Consider the following 24545-nt stretch of genomic DNA (forward strand, 5'->3'; position numbering starts at 1 on the left):
GAATGGAAAAATTCTAAGGATTTTGGTGCTGTATTAATAATTTCTCTGCTCTTTCAAATCTTTTCAAAAGCGAGCAATGGCGCTATAACCATGGTCGATGACCTGAGATGATGGTACAGGGATCCAGAATTAAACAGTGTATAATGGTTAAAGAAATTTCTTTTATTATTGTATTGTTAAATTTGGGACTCTCTGTAGAAAAACCTCATTTCCGTCCCCTGAAGGAAGAATCGCAAGGCCCAACACCAAGGAGCATAGAAATATCTTAGCATCTATGCTCCCAACGAATAAATATCAAATGAATATGGGAACGTATGGTACTGTTGTCCACGTTTCTTCCTCCCCTGGTTCCAGTCGTCTCTGCGTCCAATACTGCACAGTGGGCCCGGCCTTGTAAAGATGAATAGTAAATGTATTTTTACTATTCACCGGGATGCTGACAAGATCTGGCTGTGTATGTATCATAAGCATAATAAGCATAAGCAAAGAATCAGCTCACTCTTTAGGCTAAGGACCACTTTTCTTAAGTAACTTTTTTTTTAAATTTTATTAATGACCATCCTTGTGGCATTCGTGTCTTCTCTTAAGTTACAATTTCATACAAAAACTTTTAATGAGTATGTAGATACTTAAAAATCAATAATCATATAGTGATAAATACATTTTTTTTAAAAATCATAGGTAAAAATAAGTCACCAAACCCCCCCCCAAGCCATCTAAAATTCATGCTTTTGGTATAACTCAAAATAAACCTCAAAACCAGATTAATATACAGATCGTACCTATACGAAATCTGTCACAATTAAAAAAATCTGGCTGTGATCTGCCTGCCTAACAGAGACAAAACTTGCTGAAAAACTCAGTGAGTATACAGATATTTGTCCTTAATCTGGCTATAATGTGGTTTTCAGAGTTCTTCAAAGTCGTTTCATTGTTGGGCATTGAACATGTGTAGCAATTTTAGTTTCATGCATATATTTAGCACGCACTCAATTTCTAAAAGGCCAGATAACTGACACCAAATCCTCTCAGTGTGGGAACATTTTGCAAGGTTTGAAAAAACCCCTCGAGTGGAAATGCGCACGGAAGCATACTTCAAACCGTCAATCATCAATTCTCGCTAGTGTGTAAGAAGAAGGAAAAAAGAAAAGAAAAAGTTCTGAAGTGACGTGTTAAAAAGGAAGTCGACGGTGGTGCCGGATCCCGTGCAAGAGAGCGGTCGTCTCGCTTCTCGGGCCGGCAAAGGAAGTGCAAGTGGCCCCTGGAGAAATCCGCTAGAAATCCTTCAGGAGGTATTCGCGCCAGACTGAAGGAGACGACATCGATCACAGCCGCTGGTGAGTTCACACAACAATACATAATAGCACGTGATTGACAATCTTGTTGTGCTCAGGTTGTTCCTCCGGGCTTGGAAACCGAATATAATTCAGATCGGGACGCAGCAAGCCGTGACAGAAACACATCAAAAGGAAAAATATCCCCAATATAGGGTAAGACCCAAACGAATTTAGAAGTGGAACGGATTCTAACCGAGCCGTGCCCAAAGGGTTTTTGTTTCTTGCCTCTTCTTCCCAGGAACTGCGCACCACGGCACCGATCCACGTGCAGAAGACCACCGTGCTCACATTTGTTGCCTTCCCTCGGTCAGGCAAATCGACCGTGGAAAAAAAAAAACGCCAGCGAAGCGGTTTGCACGTGTAGTGTTGGACGAGGCCTGTCAGCCGCCATCCAGGCCGCCCACACCAAGGAAAAGCATCGCAAGTGACATCCCCGGAACGTGCAGTGTAGGGCGAGGCCTGCCAGCCGCCATCCAGGCCGCCCACACCAAGGAAAAACATCGCAAGTGATATCACCGTAACGTGTAGTGTTGGGCGAGGCCTGTTAGCCGCCATCAAGGCCGCCCACAGTAAGGATAAGACATCGCCAGCAATATCGTGCAGTCTCGTAAGGGACCTGTTAGCAGAAACAAGGGGCTCCAGGACTGAGGAAGTTTGTCGTCTGCATCATGCCCAGAACATGCCATCTCGAATTCCAATGACCTTGCCTGTTTCCCCATGTCGCCAAGGGAGTCGGCGAAGGGGATGCTGAGGACAGGAGCGGCGAAACAGCTCGTTGACCTTATCGAAAGATGACATCTGACACACATGCACGTAAGTTAGGCCTATTCTCCAATGAAATTGATGCGAATATATGACATACAAAATTAAGTTCCTTTTCCTTTGTGGCGTGATTTAGAAGGTGCGGAGCACAGCTTTCTTCAAAGGTTGCGCCGCATCTGTAAAATAGTAAGTCCATTACACATGCTCGTTGTCATTTATATTCTAAGTTGTTCCGTAGTTTGTGAAAATGTGAACTGAAAACTTCCAATGCCCACCAAATTACAAAGTATAGCTCACCGCCCCCCAAGAAGCTCTCAACGCTCCCAAGGGGGCGGTAGGGACCATTTTGATAACAACTCATTTAGGACAATTTTCAACAGCCGGAATCTATATTTTGGAATCATGTATTCAAAATTATACACTCAGTATTGGCAATCGAGAAAAATCTGTATCGTCCTATACTTTGCCAATCCAGGCATCCAGATTCTTCAGCAAACTCAGAAAAAAAACAGATTTGATTCATCTCTCGAAGAATCACCTTTATTATCTTCCAGAGGTACCTACTTAATTTTCTTAGAACTTACAATCCCTTTTTTTGTACACGACCTCCCTCGAGAATTCACTTCCGTGCTTCAATGGACTTATCCTAAGCTACCCTATGATCAATGATTCATTTTAAACATCTCGTTACTTGCCGCCGGATCGAGTCCGTTGACTCCGGGAAGACCTTGGTCAAACCTGGCCCAAGATCCAATCACTTATGCATCTTGCCTAGACTCTAGCTATGTAGCTGATTCGTACATGTATGTGATTCGACATGAACCGCTTCTCGAGCCAAAGACAAAAGATTTGCCATTGCGAGGATGCAATGCAAGGTCAAGTGAAAGGTTTCCTCCTCTGGGACTGATTCATGTTCCGAGTCCGGTGCAATCGCTGGACCTCACTGAAGTTTATCATAAGCTTTACAGCGCCGGTTTAAATAGTTTGAAAGCCCCTCAAGCTTTGTCATTGATTGATGAACAAAGATTTCTCTAAAGTATTTTCTTAGTATGATAAAATAAAATCTATGAAAAATAACGTCGTAAATTGTCATCCCTAGAGATTACTCACAGACTGCATTATTCTATCAATTTCGAAATCAATTTTTCAACCGGTAGTTTAAGTCGCATGGGATTCACCAGCTCGCGTTTTGTCGCGAACCATTTGGTCATGCTCTAGCTTTTTTTTGCTCTTTCAGATGTAATCCAATCAACGGATTCTTGGGACAGATGCAGGGTAATGATCCCGCTCGATTTCAGACCAGGCCTAGGCCTAGGTTCAATGTCAATCAACCAGCGCGGCGGAGCACTGCAATTGTTAAGCTGCAATTGCAAAAGAACCATTCCGGAATTTGATAGCTCGGCAACACGCGTTCAGTTTTGTTGGATGGGGTTGACTCGATAGTTGTTTTTTTTCGGGAAGCAGAATTTAACGGTCATTGTATGGTGATTCTTGAGCAACCGGTTGAGGTGCGCCGGGGAACTTCCTCATTACAAGGTACCTTCACAATCAGGATGTAAAACACGAGAATCTGGATTGACGAAAGATCAGAGCATCAAGTTGAAACTTTCAAGAAACTTGAAGGATATTTTGAACAATTTCAAAAATTTTGATGAATTTTATAGACTCTTTAAGCCAAATTAAAAGAAAACTCATACAGATAATTTTAGATGATTTGGATATATCTCGACAATTTTGAAAACCTCGACGACAATTTTGACAAGTTCGAAAATTTTGACAATTTTGAAAATTTTAAAATTTTTTACAATTTTGACAAATAAACTAAAAAATTAAAAAAAATATTATTTCTGACAATTTTGACAATTTTGACAATTTTGACAATTTTGATAATTTTGACAATTTTGACAATTTTGACAATTTTGACAATTTTGACAATTTTGACAATTTTGACAGTTTTGACAATTTTGACAATTTTGACAATTTTGGCAATTTTGACAATTTTGACAATTTTGACAATTTTGACAATTTTGACAATTTTGACAATTTTGACAATTTTGACAATTTTGTCAATTTTGTCAATTTTGACAATTTTGACAATTTTGACAATTTTGACAATTTTGACAATTTTGACAATTTTGACAATTTTGACAATTTTGACAATTTTGACAATTTTGACAATTTTGACAATTTTGACAATTTTGACAATTTTGACAATTTTGACAATTTTGACAATTTTGACAATTTTGACAATTTTGACAATTTTGACAATTTAGACAATTTTGACAATTTTGACAATTTTGACAATTTTGACAATTTGACAATTTTGACAATTTTGACAATTTTGACAATTTTGACAATTTTGACAATTTTGACAATTTTGACAATTTTGACAATTTTGACAATTTTGACAATTTTGACAATTTTGACAATTTTGACAATTTTGACAATTTTGACAATTTTGACAATTTTGACAATTTTGACAATTTTGACAATTTTGACAATTTTGACAATTTTGACAATTTTGACAATTTTGACAATTTTGACAATTTTGACAATTTTGACAATTTTGACAATTTTGACAATTTTGACAATTTTGACAATTTTGACAATTTTGACAATTTTGACAATTTTGACAATTTTGACAATTTTGACAATTTTAACAATTATATTTTTACAGTCATGACAAGTTTGACAATTTCGCCAATTTTGACAATTTTGACAACTTTGACAATTTTGACAATTTTGACAATTTTGACAATTTTGACAATTTTGACAATTTTGACAATTTTGACAATTTTGACAATTTTGACAATTTTGACAATTTTGACAATTTTGACAATTTTGACAATTTTGACAATTTTGACAATTTTGACAATTTTGACAATTTTGACAATTTTGACAATTTTGACAATTTTGACAATTTTGACAATTTTGACAATTTTGACAATTTTGACAATTTTGACAATTTGGTCAATTTTGACAATTTGGTCAATTTTGACAATTTAGACAATTTTGACAATTTTAACAATTTTGACAATTTTGACAATTTTGACAATTTGACACTATTGACAATTTTACAATTTTGACAATTTTGACAATTTTGACAATTTTGACATTTTCGACAATTTTCGACAATTTTGACAATTTTGACAATTTAGACAATTTTGACAATTTAGACAATTTTGACAACTTTAAAAATTCTGGCAATATTGACAATTTTGACAATTCTGACAACTTCGACAATTTTGACAATTTTGACAATTTTGACAATTTTGAGAATTTCGAAAATTATAAGAATATCGCAAATTTCGACAATTATCTACTCATTTTCATTTATGTTGATACACCTTCCTAAATTTTTTTTTAAATAATTTTTGAAGTTTCAGCTTAAAAATGTTTGTTAGCACTGATGTTTAGGCAATTTGGCTTACTCTTCTTTGTTTTTAGATTTAAAAATAGAAACATCCTTTAGATCTACTCTACCGTAAAATCGTTCCAAGGGGTGTATAATGTTCCACTTGCCACGGTTTAGTGCTCCGATTTAAACATTGGCAGTCGGAAAGTCAGTTCAAAATGTGCCGTGACAAATGCGAAACTGTCAATTTTGCGAATATCTTCGTCACTAGGTGAACTTGACCGTCCCCCGGCTTCGCCAATGCAATGATTGTGTTGGAAATTGCGGAAGCTGTCAAACAACAAACAACAACATCAACCTTCAGAAGCTTGGCTTTTAAGACTTTGGAGATCTAAAGATAGACTGCAGTTATGATGTTAATCGATTGGAAAATATGATGTATTTTTCCAACTGCAACACAGGTTCTTCAAAGAGTGACGCTTCGATGTGAAAATCTAAAAGTCAAATGACTGACCTAACTTAAGGATTCAAGTAATCCACATAAACTTCAGGTGGTTTTGTTCACATCAGTTCTTGAACTCAAGAGGGAATCAATTATTAAAAATTGAAGAAACAAACAATCTCCGAAATGATCATGCGTTTTCGATGATTGATCTGCCGCCCGCCAGACGACGAAGACGAGGAGACTTACCTTAACAAAGTACGCATAAGTTAAACTGATAGCAATCGTTGGGAAGGGAGAGCTCATCAGGGGCCAATCTTTGGTGCGGGGATCGGACAGATCGTCCATCAGGTACCGGTAGCCTCCGTAGAATTTGTTGATCAGATCCATCTGGAATAATGGCAGAAGAGGTACTTACAATTAGTTTCGAAAAATCATCTTAAGTTAGATTTGGAAGGAAAATATTAAAAAATCATACATGAAGATCGAATTGATTTTTAATGCAAACAGTGTTAAAGTTGATAGTTCATACCTTGGAAAATTGCTTTTAAAACCTAACAGTAAGAATGTATTTAAAAAATTACAAGATCTTAGTCGATTGAACATTTAAGTCTCCCTCATGAACTTCACTCTCAGTTGCAAAAAAAAAACACAAAACAATTAAAGGACGTCATTTGTTTTCCGCCGGTTTCACCAACAGTCAGTTCACTTACCAATAGTAAACAACGCCAAATTACATTAGCTCCCCACCAAGGCACAGATTCCATCATTCCCCCTTTCCCTTTTCTGTCACGGCCAATCGAGTATTGTGCGATTGTAAACAGACGGCTGATCCGCCTGTCTATCGTTTGTTTGTTTGTTTTTATTTCGTCTATCGTTTCACTTTTGATGATCTCTCCCTCCCTGAGATCATTCGAGAAGTTTTCATTGATTTGCCGGTGGACTTTGACCAGTCGGTGGTCCCAAATATATTTACGATCAAGAAAAAAAATTGTCTCCAGTATGACAACTATCATAAGATGATGGAATCATGCTTTGACGTATGCATGCAGTTCGTTTTTTTTCTTCTTTGTGTTGCCTGGACTTTCCCATTTTTTTACGGATTTCCGGTACTAAGAATTCATAAATATCTCAATCTGAATTTTCAAGTTTTCAAGTTTAGTGTCAAATTCAGTATTCTGATTCACTTAAAAAAAATAGTAAAAGGAATTAATTGGCATAATTTTCATAATAAGTCTTCCTTTTAGTCTTACTTAATTTTTCGACTGCTGTTTTTTGCGCTTTGCTTTGCAGGCAACGAAAAAAAAAACCACTCTTCACCGGGGCTGAAACTTGAATTTATTTTCTACCTCAACATTTTTCTTCCTGTCACAAAAGCCTAATCAGGGAACTTTTGAAAAACTATTGAAAGTTTTCTCTTTTTCATCGCTATCACAACAGAAATTTAGCCGGATCCGTGGATGCAAATCAACTGTCATTCCTTTGTTTTTCACATTTGAAGAACGTGCATTTTCTTCTCAAATTTACACGAATGCAAGTGGGAATCCAGTTTCCGTCATAGAATATTGACATTGAATAAATTCCGATTATAATTCTATTTATATTAAAGAATTCACTACACTTTCAAACTTAACTGAAACTTGATCAGATAAATTTCGAGGAATCACGAAGCAAAACGCGACCGCGGAAAAAATACGACCGCACTCGAGCAAGGCCAACTTTGATCCCAATTTAAAAGTTCCTTTTTATCTAAAGTTTAAAATGAAGTATTAATCACCAATAAACAGTGGGGAAAAGCACTTTTTAGTGGCTGTGTTCTAATAACTTATTTTGGAAATTTCTGCGTCCTGAACTTGAATCTTTTGTCGATTCTTTTCTAGTATTGCAAGTTTTAAACCTATCGTTTTTCTAAGTTGAATAACTTATCGATAACTGACGAACTTACAAACCTAACCCTACAAAAACTGATTTTAAATCTATTTACTATCCTTAACTTGATTGGGGATTAAGGTTATGCCTAGATATTCTAGTTTGAAAAGTAAACTGCCTTTTTAAAAAAAAATCAAATTTCATAAAAATTCAACAGAAAAAACTGAAACTATTTTCGACTTCACAGAAGGACGTTTTTGTGTTTTTCATTCTGAAGACTTTAATTCATGTTTCAACTTTATTGAAGACTGCAAAACGTATTTACCTAGGCTTTCAAATGTATCTACAATTCCTTTCAGTTTGAAATTGTATTAACATTCCGCCAAATTTACCGTTATGTTGAAGAACGAGGAAAAGTAAATAAAAGGAAACTTCTGTAATCTCCTTCATGGGGTTCAAAATTACTCGCAGTCTTTTAGGAAACTGATTATCGATTTGAAACCTTTGTTTTCATCATCTAAGTAATATTCTATAGTTTTTGCTAAAAAAAAAAATGCACATATTTCTCAACAAATTTTTATCAATTTTCAAGAGTAAATCCTTGAATCTCAAAAACGAGTGATGCTGTATTTGAATTCAACGTACCAACTCTAATCAAAATCAATCTTTAACTCTCCGCACAAAGGGGAAATTTGAATTTTGTTGTTTTGGTGAGAACAATTAATTCAAAAAATTCTCAACATACATGACTTTATAAATTCTGTCAAATTTTTAGTTCCTACCTCGAGCTGTCTTTGAGAGAAAACTTTGTTCGAAGCTGGGACTTTTTCCTTTCATCTAAGCCTAAATTTAAAATGATCCATTGGGGGGTCTAGAACATTTTATTTTTTGAAAGATTTTTTAATCTTCTCAGGGCGAAATCACATTAATCACTGTTAAAACACTTGTTCTACCTTTCGCGTTATTTCAACACCACATATCAATAACATGATCTAACAGGAAAATTTTCTGGCAACAACTTTGTCGAAGAGATTAAAGTGATAATTTGTATGTATGTAATAATTGAGAGAAAAACGATCCCATGTCCTAAAAACATTAGTGATTAAATATCTGTTATGAATCAATAATTCTTAAGAGTATCATTTTAAATTTTTCGCGAAGAAATCTAAGCTGAGAAACACCTAAGTTCAGCATTCTATATCTCAGAAATAACTGGAACCAAATCCTACCAATTTAGTGTCTTCCACGGTGTCTTTTTTTACCTTAAAAAAAGAAAAAAATCGCCATCTCTGAAAATTTGCCAAATAACGGAGGAGACTCTCTTCTATCCAACGCACTTTTAAGAAAAAAAATCGATCGGAGGGGTCTAGAACAACTTTTTTTTTTATTTGCAAACAAAAGCCACGAACAAAATATTACAGTTTTTGCTAATATTTTTCCTAAAAGCTTCAAATTCTACATTTTTTAGCTAAGTTGTGATGATTATTGATTTTTGAAGGAATCTTAACACATCTTTGCTAAAAAATGTAGAATTTGAAGCTCTTAGGAAAAATTATTAGCGAAAACTTGATAATTATTCTCGTGTATTTTGTGTTGTTGTTCTAGACCAGTGGTTTTCAAAGTGGTCCCTACCGCCCCCTTGGGGGCGTTCAGAGGTTCCAGGGGGGCGGTGAGTTCTATTTTGAAATTTGGGGGGCGTTGGAACGACTCAGGTGGGCGGTGAGGTCGTAATTCACATTTTCACAAATCACGAAACAACGAAGATTGGAAATAACAACGAGTAAATTCAATGCAAAACAATGAAATTACGTTACAAAACTAAACATCAGGTTCAAGACTTAAGTATCTATAATTTTAGATAGCGGCAAGTTAATTTTTGTTTCAGTATCACCATTTTTTTTTCTTAAAATGTATCCAAAAGATTTTTGAAATTACAGACCCTGTTCGTTTTTGGTAACACGCTCGTAAATTTTATGTTGTCAAAGTCGAACGGTTTTTTAGTCACTTTTTTACTATTTATTTTTATATCTAATTGATCAAAATTGATGTTAAACATTATATTAGCATGAATTTTTTCAAATTCGTTCAATTATATTAGTTTTAAGTGGTAAAACATTTCCATGTTTTTACTGTTTAAAACTATTAATTTTAGACCAAATTAAAAAAATTTATGCTAATATTACGTTTTACATTAATATTTATTTATTTGAAATGAAAATAAAAAATAAAACAGTGACCTAATAAATTCATCTTTTATGGAAAAACGAACGGTTTTGTTCGGATGTTGCCAAAATCGAAAGGGGTATTTAAATTTCCTATCGACAGATCCAGTAATATTGAAAAAGTAACTTGGCGATTTCAGTCTCAAAAAATCATAAAACGATAGTTTTTGACAACATCCGACGTTTCGGCATGTTTATTTTGCCTTTATCAAGGAATAATAATTTTTTGTTTCAATTGTCCAGAATGTTTTTTGAATCTATGAAACTGTCTTGAAGAAAAAGTCGTCTCGTTGTTGGCTGAGCGTATGGAAATCTATTGCAAACTAATGATGTTTTCGTTTGGCGATACTTTTCAAAAACTTTTTGAAATATTCTTATGACATTAGAACTTTTTGGTTCTCCTGTTCGTTCTTTCGTTAACCACTATTGGTTGTTATTAAATTGCCAACAACGAGACGAGTTTTTCTTCAAGACAGTTTCAATGATTCAAAAAAACATTCTGAACAATTAAAATGAAAAATTATCATGATTGATAATGGCAAAATTAACATGCCGAAACGTCGGATGTAGTAACTAAACATCGTTTTATGATTTTTGGAGACTGAAATCGCTGAGAAACTTTTTCAAGATTTTTAAAATTGTCAGAGTTTCTGTATACGCTTTACATGTTGATCTTGTTTTGTAAGATAATTTTGGGTTATACTAAAAAAGATTTATTTTGGATGGCAATTCTTGATAATCTTTAAATTGTATTATCTCAAAAAACCTGTTAAACCGAAAAAACCTTCGAAAAAATCTGTGTAAAAAGCTGCCATATGAAATATTTTTTTGTAAAAAAATATGAAAGAATTTTGTTAGGTAAGAGAATTTATATTTTAAGTTTTTATTTGTTCGTCTTTATTTCAATCGATTCAAAGTTCAAATGTGCCATTTGCTATGGGTAAACTTTCAATCAATTTAATCAATTAGTTTAAGCAATTGTCCAGGAAACTTTACATAGAATACTGGAGGTTTGAAGCAATATGAGGCCCTTGGAGCCAAAAGGGTATATGTGCATAGAAGCTAATTTCGATAAAACACGTTTTTAAGTTGCTATGTTTGGCCATTTTCCATACATTTTTCGAAAATTTGCATTTTTCTTTCGAACGAAACAGTATAGAAAAAAAATTAAAAGAAATCTGAAAAATCACAAATTATAGTTTGAAATATGAAGAATCGTCCGACATAATTAAATCAAATCGACTATTTTTACACATGTATTACTCTCTACCCCTTTGGCTCTGAGGGCCACATATAAATTTGAAAGACTCATAGTTCTTACAACAACATAAAGCCAAAACCTAATGATTTTTCAACGATCTATTTTATCTTTTTTTAGATTTTCTAAAAATTTGCCCAGGGGGGCGTTGTGCTCGAAAATTTTGCAAAAGGGGGCGGTGAGTGAAAAAAGTTTGAAAACCACTAGACTTAGGTTGCCAGAATTTTTTTCACCACCTTTCCGCGCCGTCCAAATCCGAACAATGTTTTATAAAAAAAGTGCCAAAATCCGGGCATTTGATTACAAAATCGACGGGCAATATCCTGGCAGATTTTGTCAAAACCCTAAATTACTCAACAAAAATCAAGAAAAAAAAAAATGAAAACAAAATGTTTCATCAAAACTTTTCGAAAGATTAAAAAAAATGTTTAGGCTTTCAAAAACCTTTCATGATTATTTTAATAAAACTAGCTTAAAAAAATTTCGTTTTGGAGTTAAAAATTGGAAAATTTTCACAACACAATTAGTGTTTTTTATGTTTGATTTTCCAAATACAGTGAAAAAATCCGGACAAAAGCCGGGCATTTTTCGATGAAATCCGGGCAACCGGGCCGGGCCAGACTGTTACCAAATTTTGTATTAAATATCCGAGCATTCTGGCAACTTTAGTCTAGAATAATGTTGCCAGATTGCTCAGTTTTATTCGGGTAGGCCCGGTTGCCCGAAATTTATTGAAAAATGCCCAAATTTTGCCCAGATTTATTCACTGTTTTTGGCAAATCAACTTTTTCATTTTTGCCTCCAAAACGAAATTTAAAAAAAATCATCATGAAAGGTTTTTGCAAGCCTAAAATAAGGTTAAAAATCTGTCGATGAGTTTTAATGATTTTTTTTTTATTTCTTTTTTCTTGGTTTTTTAGTTATTACAGGGTTTTGGTAAAATTTGCCAGGATATTGCCCGGATTTAACTCTGATTTGGCCGGTGCGGTTAAGTGCAGAAAAAATTCTGGCAACCTTTGTCTAGAATTTTCGAGTTTTCGCTTATAATTTTTCCCAAGAGCTTCAAATACTTCATTTTTGAACTAAGATGTGTTATCATTCCTTCAAAAATAAATAATTAACACATCTTATCTCGAAAATATATAGAATTTGAAGCTGTTAGGAAAAATTATTAACGAAAACCCTAAAATTTCGCTCGTGTCTTTAATTCGCAAATTAAAGAAAAAAAGTTGTTCTAGACCCTCCGATCGATTTTTTTCCCTGAATATTACGTTGAATAGATGGCACAATTTGGCAAGAACTGTTACCAAATTTGTTATTAAATATCCAGGCAAAACTGAATAAAATCGGGCAATCTGGCAAACCTTATTCTAGATTATTGTTGCCAGTTCGCCCGGATATTTAATACAAAATTTAGGAACAGTTCGGATTTTATTGAAAAATGCCTAAAATTTGCCCGGGCTGATTCATTTTATTTGGAAAATCAAACCAAAAAAAAAAACAAATTGTGTTGTAGTTTTTTTATAATTTATGCTTTCAAAAAAAAGTTTTATGAGCAAGTTTTATAAAAATAATCATGAAGAGTTTTTTGGATGTTTTAAACACGATTTAAAATCTGTCGATAAGTTGATGGTTATGTCAATTTTTGTTGAGTGATTTCTGCGTTTTGACAAAATTTGCCCGTCAATTTTGAAGTAAATGCCCGGATTTTGCCAGGTTTTTAAATAAAATTGTCCAGCCCGGGTATGTGTTGAAACAAATCTGGCAACCTTATTCTAGACTAAGGTTGCCATAATTTTTCAGCACGTATCCGAGCCGACAAAATGCGGATAATTTCATATAAAAACCTGGCAAAATCCGGGCTTTTAATCTGAAAATGGCTGCCAAAAATCCGGGCAATATCCGGGCAAAATTAGTCAAAACCCTAAAATTACTCAACAAAAATCGAGACAAAAAAAAATTTAAAAAAAAAAATTTTTCATCAAAACTCATCGACATATTTATAATCGTATTTTAAGCTTCCAAAAACCCTTTCATGATTATTTTTTCAAACTTGCTCAACAATTTCGTTTTGGAGGCATAAATAAGAAAAAATTACAACACAATTTGTTTTTTTTTTGTTCGATATGCCAAATAAAGTGAAAAAATCCGGGCTTTTTTCAATGAAATCCGGGCAATCGGGCCGGATCGGACTGTTCCAAAATTTTGTGTCAAATATCCGGGCAAACCCGGATAAAACCGGACAATCTGGCAACCTTATTCTGGACATACCGATCGATTTTTCCCCCGTTGGTTTGTGAATCGATGGAGAGTAGTTATAAGATGAATTTTGAACTGGTTTGGTTTCCATAATCTTAAAGATTTTTAAGCAAATTTGGTCGAAGAGCTGTAGCTAGCTGTATAGTATTTAAGCGTCCTAGATTGTCCGGTTTTTAAGAAGAAAAAAAAACAATCGGGGTAAGTCCAGGCGGGCCTGGACGTTCAAAATTTCTACAAATCTTCCCGGATTTGGCCTGCATTTATTCACATTAGTTGCAATATTGAGCAAAAATTCAAACAATCTGATGTGTAAAAATTGAGGCGTTTTCTTTGTAACACCAGCACGTATAGAAGGGGTTTCCGAGAGTTTTTCGGGTCAATAATGGTTTGTATAACAGTTTCGAGAATCTTACTTTTTATGCAAGGGGGCTTCCTAACAAATTCAACTTGAAATAGGACTTAACTCAAACAATTTTAAGATGTTTTCCATGAAAATTGACTTCACGAAGAAGCAAAGGACGTGAAGATGAAGCAAAATTTTTTTTTACACCATTTTTTTTAAATATAAGATAAAACGAAATTTACCAGGTCAGCTTGTTTATAATAAATATCGCTGTTAGAGTGCAAACATTAATTTTTCAAGATATATTCTTCAAAATTAACTTTAAAATAGAGAAGCTTAGAAAACGATGTCGACGAAAGTTTTACATTTCATGTGATTTCCTTTCATCGTTCTCTTAATTTTGTTCCAATAATACCTGAATTTCAGTAATTTGAAATCAAATGCCCAGGGTTTGAAGGTTAATAAAAGAAAATCCTGGCCCGACACATAAAAAACACGATTTATGCCATTAAGAGCAAGTTCACTGGTGTTGGGAAAAAGTGGTAGATATTTTGTCACTGAGCAAATTTTGAAAATTTTGTCATGCAAAAACATTTTAAAGATCTGTGACCTTCAAATGGCAATATTTCTATCACATACGGCTGAAATAGAAACAGAGCTGTAAAAAAATACTACGACCAAAGATCTTGGAAGCATTTTTGCATGGTAAAATTTTCAAAATGTAAAAATTTCTACCACTTTTTCCCAACACCAGTGAACTTGCTCTAACGGTTCTTGATTTCAATGAGAGTAGGCTATGCCTCGTGCGAACAACACGCGGAAATTTTGTTTAACTTGTGTTTTAAACAAATCAATCGAAGTAAAGCGTAGTAAAAAAAATGGGAAGCCAGGATATTTCATGGAATTGTCTACCGGAAGGCCGTGGGCTCTTTCGAAGTAAAATTGTGATGAAATTTTATTTGGAGTTCCAGACTGATTGCTGCTGGTAATGGGGATCGGACACAATTCGAGTGGGAAGATCTTGTGTGGTGTTATGCTGATGAAGGGACAAACCTTTTCTCATGAAATTGGTAGTTTTAAAATGATTTTTCCTTCAAATACTGAAGATACAATTGTAAAAGTAATACTAAACAATCACTGGAAGAAAGTAACTAAATGTACGGAAAAGCAATTGTGAAAAGTGTTGATACAATTGATCCAGTAGTTCGGTAATGCAAATCGTGTGGGAAAGAATTGGATCATTGATTTTTTGGCGTACATTCCTCCTAGTAAGCAGAATAGCTTTCAGAAGGTCGAACCGCTGATTGGAAGAACTTTCCATAGACATAGTTTCTGAAGATTTAGAAGGATTTAGAACGAAAAAGGTGGTTTTAGTTGAAGCTGTGATTTAGTGACACAAATCTATGCCGTTTTCTGGAGAAGTTTTCTAATGAAATGTGTCCAGACGGTGTCATCATCCAATGTAAGCAGAAAGCTTTGAAGGTTCTTCGTGAAGGTTAAAAGGGTGTGAGGAAGAGGGGGGCGGATTTGAAGCGGTGCTCTAAGAATTCTATGTTGTAATTTTCGTCCCACGCCACGAGCTGCCTGACAGAAGGATAGATGGAATTGTTGTTGGAATGAATCGCGGTTGCTGCGATTGACAGCAATTTTCTGAGAAGGAAATAGTAATACTGAAAATATTCAGTAGCAACCCCATTCAAGGTTACCGGAATCGGAAAGAATTGGGAAGTAGTACCGGCGGGAACCAAGCACATTTTGATTGACTTTGGCGAGAACGTTTTTTATGAAAATTTTACAATACTAGAAAAATGGTCATCAATCTGAATGATTGTAGGCAACAAAAAAGTGGAGTTCATGTTTGATGAAGTCACCGACATTTTTTTTTTGTTTTTTTATCATTATGGACCTGTATTTTATGATATTTGTAACCGGTTGGTTACAAATCGTTTGATTTTTGTTTTCATTTTGTAGTTTTATATGTTATATTCTAAAAAATTCATGTTTTTGTAAAGTCTCACAACAAGATAGCACCACAGCAGGCTACATTTCTGCAAGCTGCTGTCAATTGATATTGGAGGAAAAGGAGGAATATTTGGAAAATGAAACGAAAAATCCGAAAAGGAAGCTTGATTCCGTTTTTTCGAGGCTCTTCTATATCAGGCGTCCGTGTGTGAAGTCTAGTCCTCGTTTAGTGCTGTGAAGTTCCAAGGAATTCGCCCGGAAACGCCGGTTGGCTTTCCCACGGCTCGGCCCGCAGATCCTTGTGATCTTGCGCCTAATCGTAATAGGATCATCATCTTCGTCCTCGGGTTCTGTGGACCCCTAATTATCAAGGAGGACTTCCCTTCTCGGCCTGTCCGGATACGGGATACTCTCGTGGGCAGGCCGATTAAAAGCCAAAGAAGGAAGACGCCTGCAACGATCGAATCCAGCAAAAAATCTATCTTAGGGAAAAGACGAATTAAATTTGAAAAAAAAGCTCCGCATGCCGCGCGTTTTTTTTATCCCTGCTTTAAAGGTTGTTCGGGCGATGAACAAAATGCGGGTGGACTAATATCAGGTTGGAGTTGGCGTGGGCGTCGGACGATTTCGGGTAGGAAAATTCTTCCGGAGGATTTGGGTCGGATTGATTGAATTCTTTCTATCGGAGAGGACGGTTCCACTTTCGATTAATCAAATTGTAATTTAACTCAAACTTATACTTTATCAATAAGAGAAACAACTTTGCGATGTGAATCGTATGGAAAATTTTCTCTAACTGACCGTTATTTTTCACTTGTGTTGCCAGTATTTTTCAACAGTTTTCTATGTCAACTTCTTCCGTGCTGGCAGATTGACAGAAACGGAACAAAGCTTTTATTAACTTCACACCTAAACTGTTTTTTTCCTGCACTTTTTAAACTATCTAGCAGACTATTGATATACCTAAATGTTAAGTTTTTCTGAAGAAAAAAAAAACAAAACAGGTTGCTCAGTTTCGAATTTATTGGTCACCCTTAAATTTAGTTAAACGTCTAAAAGTAGACAAGCAGTTTGAAACGCTTATATAATGTTGCCAGACATTTTGTGTTCCTGTATTGTGGAAGATTTGCGGGAAAAGTTGTAATTTTAAATGGAAATGAAATAAAAACTCTCTCTGTTCGGTTTGACCGTTCGTAAAACAAGCTGAAAAGTTCACTGGGGCTGATTTAAAACACAGTTTAACATTTCCTGTTGCAACTCTTCGAAAAACGAAAATCCTTCAATTTCAAATCCTGTGTTGGTATGCTGGAAAAAGTCTAAGTATAATCTTTGATTAACATGGCGATTATCTACGTCACTCACTGAAAAACGATCAAAACATTCCCATAAATAATCGCAGATTATTCATCCCGTGCGACATCCTATACAATTTAAGGGACCCCACGTGTATTCAAATTAGGCTCCGAATTCCCTAATTCTAACAGGTCCTGCACAGCTTTGCAAACTGCCTGATGTAATCTTTCAGTTCGACAGAACTGGTTCGGGTTCGAACTTTGTAATCTCCCATTTTGGCACGTGTAAATTTTTATGTGAAACACTTCTGAGCTTCAGAAAGAGTAAAGCTAGATATCGCTCAACATATTTAATCGAATTTGGGAAGATAAGTACGAACTTGTAAATATATCATGGAAAATGATGCGTGACCTTTCTCAATTTTGTTCATGTCACTTCTCGTTGGCCGTATGAATTGACCTTGGGGTGTGCATTTCTTTTTGCACATTTTTACTCTATTTTCAGTTACTCGATTCCATGCGACGGAACTGGCCGGTCACACTCCATTACAGATCATTTGCCGAATGAATGACTGCCCCCCTTCTTGGTTTCCTTCCTTTCAACCAAGCACGTGGCATTTGGCAATGGAAAATCCAAATCCGAACGAAACCTGCAATGATCGATTAATTTTCTGGCCGCCGCCGCCATTCAAATGCGTTTCGGCCTTTGGTGTAGGACAGATCTTGGACCAGCAGATGGAAACAACAAAAAAAAAAATCAAAGCTCAAAGAGACAGATCAGAGAAAAAAATGACAACCGAAGCACATGGCAGTGGTAAAATTGCGCAAAAATCGACACCAATCGAATGTGGTATTATAATCCTACACAAATAGAAGAACTCTAGAGAGGGAGAAAGGCTTGAAAAGTCGTCACATTGCCGAAGCCGGACAAAGACCTGGCCTGGCTAGCAATCGGCCACCGGTTCGATTTTGAGTTCTTTTTTTTTCTTTCTGGGTCACTTCATCGAGTTTAAGTTTTCTGTAAACAATCCTAGATGATCGGACAAAATTTTATGTGTTATTGGCTTGGAAATGTTGGCCACACCTTTGGACGATCTTCGGACGATCTTCAGAAGCGAGCTAGAATATTTTTAACGAGTTTCGCTTTCCGAATGTCACGCTCTGGAGCGGCAACAAGCAGACGAAACACAGCAAAAACGCAACCAAAACCGGCTTGTTACCCTAGGTCACTTGCACAAACCGAGCAGCGAAAGGTGGACGGCAACCCGACAGGGTTGCCATGGAGCCGGCCTATTGTCGATAATGATGATCATCATCATCGCATGGGCCCACCTTACACTTTCGTTCATGTGTAAGTATGTAAATGGTGGTTGTTGGTAGCACTTCTTTGAGGGCGGCCGAATGACGGCATTCCAATTAAAAGGCCCCTCACTCAGGCTTAACTTCCACCAGCCAATTTCGGTGGCACCGGTTCTTTTACTTTTTTTTTTACCTCTGCGCGTAGGGCTCCTTCCAATATCTTCTTATTTCTCCGAAGATGGTGTAAGGTCGCCGAGCCGTGGTGGCCTAGTCGGCGGAACAGAGACACAGATTGTGCAATAGGCAGTTGAGGCTGGTCCGAGACTTGTCTTTTAACAATTCTGCATGCGTCAGCTTTTTCTGTTGTTATTTTTATTTTCGATCAGCCTATTTGGGACCACTGCACCGGAAGAAAAGATTCAATCATTTGTTAAAAAAAATCACTCTTTAAAAAATCTTAAACATCGTCGTTCGAGAAAAAACCTAAATTTCAGACCTACACCAGCATGAAGTGGGCTCATTGAATTTGGATCTGGGTGCTGCTGCTATCACACTGCCTGGTCATTATCTAATTCGGAATCCGGCGACCCATGAAGACGAGACGAGTGCACAAAAGATCAGACAGTCGTCAACGAATGTTAGGCCAACTTACCGCCAAGTCTCAGTATCACCGATCAGATGTTGTTCAGCGACCTTGACAGACAAATAAACACACCTTTGATACGGTTTTCCGATGACTTACGAAAACTGTTTGCTGTAACGTAAGCTTCTCAGGTTGGCAAATCAATGAGATTGTGGTAGGTTAAAGTTTTGGAAGGAATTTTGGTTTTTCCTGACAACTTTGAAGGATCTCTCGTTACATTTTGACACATTTAAAAGTGTTCAGCTATTAAAGACGGATGTGAAGACATATAACGAGGCTTTTAAAAAATAAACAAGGTGTGTTCCAAAATTCTGAATTATCAATCTTGAAAATAAAGTACAAAAGTGAATAGAAAAAAAACGATTTTATTTTTATAAAACGATGATTATTTCCAAAAACTTTGAACATTTTTTACCTTTTTGACATTTTCGATTTTTTTTACATTTTTTATATTTTTGACAATTTGCAATTTTTGACATTTTTGACAATTTTGTCATTTCTGACATATTAGACATTTTTGACAATGGTTAAAATTTTGACATTTTTATCATTTTTAAATTTTTTGACATTTCTGACATTTTTGACAATATAGACTTTTTTTACATTTTTGACAATTTTTGACATTTTTGATATTTTTGACATTTTTGACATTTAAGGACATTTTTGACATTTTTGTCATTTTTGTCATTTTTGTCATTTTTGTCATTTTTGTCATTTTTGTCATTTTTGTCATTTTTGTCATTTTTGTCATTTTTGTCATTTTTGTCATTTTTGTCATTTTTGTCATTTTTGTCATTTTTGTCATTTTTGTCATTTTTGTCATTTTTGTCATTTTTGTCATTTTTGTCATTTTTGTCATTTTTGTCATTCTTGTCATTTTTGTCATTTTTGTCGTTTTTGTCATTTTTTACCTTTTTGACATTTTCGATTTATTTTACATTTTTGATATTTTTGACCATTTGAAATTTTTGCCAATTTTGTCATTTTTGACATATTAGACATTTTTGACATTGGTTAAAATTTTGACATTTTTATCATTTTTTAAATTTTTGACATTTCTGACATTTTTGACAATATAGACTTTTTTTACATTTTTGACAATTTTTGACATTTTCGATATTTTTGACATTTTTGGCATTTTTGACATTTAAGGACATTTAAGGACATTTTTGTCATTTTTGTCATTTTTGTCATTTTTGTCATTTTTGTCATTTTTGTCATTTCTGTCATTTTTGTCATTTTTGTCATTTTTGTCATTTTTGTCATTTTTGTCATTTTTGTCATTTTTGTCATTTTTGTCATTTTTGTCATTTTTGTCATTTTTGTCATTTTTGTCATTTTTGTCATTTTTGTCATTTTTGTCATTTTTGTCATTTTTGTCATTTTTGTCATTTTTGTCATTTTTGTCATTTTTGTCATTTTTGTCATTTTTGTCATTTTTGTCATTTTTGTCATTTTTGTCATGTTTGTCATTTTTATCATTTTTATCATTTTTGTCATGTTTGTCATTTTTGTCATTTTTGTCATTTTTGTCATTTTTGTCATTTTTGTCATTTTTGTCATTTTTGTCATTTTTGTCATTTTTGTCATTTTTGTCATTTTTGTCATTTTTGTCATTTTTGTCATTTTTGTCATTTTTGTCATTTTTGTCATTTTTGTCATTTTTGTCATTTTTGTCATTTTTGTCATTTTTGTCATTTTTGTTATTTTTGTCATTTTTGTCATTTTTGTCATTTTTGTCATTTTTGTCATTTTTGTCATTTTTGTCATTTTTGTCATTTTTGTCATTTTTGTCATTTTTTGTCATTTTTGTCATTTTTGTCATTTTTTGTCATTTTTGTCATTTTTGTCATTTTTAACATTTTTGTCATTTTTGTCATTTTTGTCATTTTTGTCATTTTTGTCATTTTTGTCATTTTTGTCATTTTTGTCATTTTTGTCATTTTTGTCATTTTTGTCATTTTTGTCATTTTTGTCATTTTTGTCATTTTTGTCATTTTTGTCATTTTTGTCATTTTTGTCATTTTTGTCATTTTTGTCATTTTTGTCATTTTTGTCATTTTTGTCATTTTTGTCATTTTTGTCATTTTTGTCATTTTTGTCATTTTTGTCATTTTTGTCATTTTTGTCATTTTTGTCATTTTTGTCATTTTTGTCATTTTTGTCATTTTTGTCATTTTTGTCATTTTTGTCATTTTTGTCATTTTTGTCATTTTTGTCATTTTTGTCATTTTTGTCATTTTTGTCATTTTTGTCATTTTTGTCATTTTTGTCATTTTTGTCATTTTTGTCATTTTTGTCATTTTTGTCATTTTTGTCATTTTTGTCATTTTTGTCATTTTTGTCATTTTTTGTCATTTTTTTGTCATTTTTGTCATTTTTGTCATTTTTGTCATTTTTGTCATTTTTGTCATTTTTGTCATTTTTGTCATTTTTGTCATTTTTGTCATTTTTGTCATTTTTGTCATTTTTGTCATTTTTGTCATTTTTGTCATTTTTGTCATTTTTGTCATTTTTGTCATTTTTGTCATTTTTGTCATTTTTGTCATTTTTGTCATTTTTGTCATTTTTGTCATTTTTGTCATTTTTGTCATTTTTGTCGTTTTTGTCATTTTTGTCATTTTTGTCATTTTTGTCATTTTTGTCATTTTTGTCATTTTTGTCATTTTTGTCATTTTTGTCATTTTTATCATTTTTGTCATTTTTGTCATTTTTGTCATTTTTGTCATTTTTGTCATTTTTGTCATTTTTGTCATTTTTGTCATTTTTGTCATTTTTGTCATTTTTGTCATTTTTGTCATTTTTGTCATTTTTGTCATTTTTGTCATTTTTGTCATTTTTGTCATTTTTGTCATTTTTGTCATTTTTGTCATTTTTGTCATTTTTGACAATTTTGACAATTTTGACAATTTTGACAATTTTGACAATTTTGACAATTTTGACAATTTTGACAATTTTGACAATTTTGACAATTTTGACAATTTTGACAATTTTGACAATTTTGACAATTTTGACAATTTTGACAATTTTGACAATTTTGACAATTTTGACAATTTTGACAATTTTGACAAGATTGACAATTTTGACAATTTTGACAATTTTGACAATTTTGACAATTTTGACAATTTTGACAATTTTGACAATTTTGATAATTTTTATAATTTTGACAATTTTGACAATTTTGACAATTTTGACAATTTTGACAATTTTGACAATTTTGACAATTTCGACAATTTTGACAATTTTGACAATTTTGACAATTTTGACAATTTTGACAATTTTGACAATTTTGACAATTTTGACAATTTTGACAATTTTGACAATTTTGACAATTTTGACAATTTTGATAATTTTGACAATTTTGACAATTTTGACATTTTTTACACTTTTGACATTTTTGACAATTTTGAATATTTTGACATTTTTGACATTTTTGACCTTTATGATATTTTGACATTTTTGTCATTTTTGTCATTTTTGTCATTTTTGTCATTTTTGTCATTTTTGTCATTTTTGTCATTTTTGTCATTTTTGTCATTTTTGTCATTTTTGTCATTTTTGTCATTTTTGTCATTTTTGTCATTTTTGTCATTTTTGTCATTTTTGTCATTTTTGTCATTTTTGTCATTTTTGTCATTTTTGTCATTTTTGTCATTTTTGTCATTTTTGTCATTTTTGTCATTTTTGTCATTTTTGTCATTTTTGTCATTTTTGTCATTTTTGTCATTTTTGTCATTTTTGTCATTTTTGTCATTTTTGTCATTTTTGTCATTTTTGTCATTTTTGTCATTTTTGTCATTTTTGTCATTTTTGTCATTTTTGTCATTTTTGTCATTTTTGTCATTTTTGTCATTTTTGTCATTTTTGTCATTTTTGTCATTTTTGTCATTTTTGTCATTTTTGTCATTTTTGTCATTTTTGTCATTTTTGTCATTTTTGTCATTTTTGTCATTTTTGTCATTTTTGTCATTTTTGTCATTTTTGTCATTTTTGTCATTTTTGTCATTTTTGTCATTTTTGTCATTTTTGTCATGTTTGTCATGTTTGTCATTTTTGTCATTTTTGTCATTTTTGTCATTTTTGTCATTTTTGTCATTTTTGTCATTTTTGTCATTTTTGTCATTTTTGTCATTTTTGTCATTTTTGTCATTTTTGTCATTTTTGTCATTTTTGTCATTTTTGTCATTTTTGTCATTTTTGTCATTTTTGTCATTTTTGTCATTTTTGTCATTTTTGTCATTTTTGTCATTTTTGTCATTTTTGTCATTTTTGTCATTTTTGTCATTTTAGTCATTTTTGTCATTTTTGTCATTTTTGTCATTTTTGTCATTTTTGTCATTTTTGTCATTTTTGTCAGTTTAGTCTTTTTTGTCTTTTTTGTCATTTTTGTCATTGTTGTCACTTTTTTTTTAACAATTTGAACAATTTTCGCAATTTTTAAAATTTTTACAATTTTTACAGTTTTGAAAATTTTTACAATGTTTACAATTTTGACTATTTGATAATTTTGACAAGTTTGACAATTTTGACAGTATAGAAAATTTTGACAATTTTGACAACTTTTACAATTTTGACAATTGTGAAAATTCAAACGATTTTGACAATTTTTACAGTTTGACATTTTTGTCATTTTTGTCATTTTTGTCATTTTTGGCATTTTTGTCATTTTTATCATTTTTGTCATTTTTGTCATTTTTGTCATTTTTGTAATTTTTGTAATTTTTGTCATTTTTGTCATTTTTGTCATTTTTGTCATTTTTGTCATTTTTGTCATTTTTGTCATTTTTGTCATTTTTGTCATTTTTGTCATTTTTGTCATTTTTGTCATTTTTGTCATTTTTGTCATTTTTGTCATTTTTGTCATTTTTGTCATTTTTGTCATTTTTGTCATTTTTGTCATTTTTGTCATTTTTGTCATTTTTGTCATTTTTGTCATTTTTGTCATTTTTGTCATTTTTGTCATTTTTGTCATTTTTGTCATTTTTGTCATTTTTGTCATTTTTGTCATTTTTGTCATTTTTGTCATTTTTGTCATTTTTGTCATTTTTGTCATTTTTGTCATTTTTGTCATTTTTGTCATTTTTGTCATTTTTGTCATTTTTGTCATTTTTGTCATTTTTGTCATTTTTGTCATTTTTGTCATTTTTGTCATTTTTGTCATTTTTGTCATTTTTGTCATTTTTGTCATTTTTGTCATTTTTGTCATTTTTGTCATTTTTGTCATTTTTGTCATTTTTGTCATTTTTGTCATTTTTGTCATTTTTGTCATTTTTGTCATTTTTGTCATTTTTGTCATTTTTGTCATTTTTGTCATTTTTGTCATTTTTGTCATTTTTGTCATTTTTGTCATTTTTGTCATTTTTGTCATTTTTGTCATTTTTGTCATTTTTGTCATTTTTGTCATTTTTGTCATTTTTGTCATTTTTGTCATTTTTGTCATTTTTGTCATTTTTGTCATTTTTGTCATTTTTGTCATTTTTGTCATTTTTGTCATTTTTGTCA

The 24545-nt window shown here is 32.8% G+C and overlaps 2 protein-coding genes and 1 long non-coding RNA gene across 4 annotated transcripts in view; 1 reads left to right on the forward strand and 2 right to left on the reverse strand.

Moving 5' to 3' along the window:
• The window catches only part of LOC129744159 (elongation of very long chain fatty acids protein AAEL008004-like), a 558472-nt gene that overhangs the window by 399556 nt on the left and 134371 nt on the right, over positions 1-24545 (reverse strand). The gene's annotated exons all lie outside the window — the stretch shown is intronic.
• LOC129744151 (elongation of very long chain fatty acids protein 7-like) overlaps positions 1-24545 on the reverse strand; it is a 119807-nt gene that overhangs the window by 21601 nt on the left and 73661 nt on the right. Inside the window, exon 2 of the mRNA XM_055736554.1 lies at positions 6146-6286. Within this exon, the coding sequence (XP_055592529.1) occupies positions 6146-6286 (141 nt within the window). The remainder of the gene's footprint in view (positions 1-6145; positions 6287-24545) is intronic.
• LOC129744194 (uncharacterized) lies at positions 1144-19334 on the forward strand. The gene is made up of 4 exons (XR_008736848.1): positions 1144-1337; positions 1394-1490; positions 1547-2150; positions 17607-19334. It is a non-coding gene; the product is annotated as an uncharacterized LOC129744194 (long non-coding RNA).

Source organism: Uranotaenia lowii, chromosome 1 (genome assembly GCF_029784155.1).
Source record: "Uranotaenia lowii strain MFRU-FL chromosome 1, ASM2978415v1, whole genome shotgun sequence".
NCBI lineage: Eukaryota > Metazoa > Arthropoda > Insecta > Diptera > Culicidae > Uranotaenia > Uranotaenia lowii.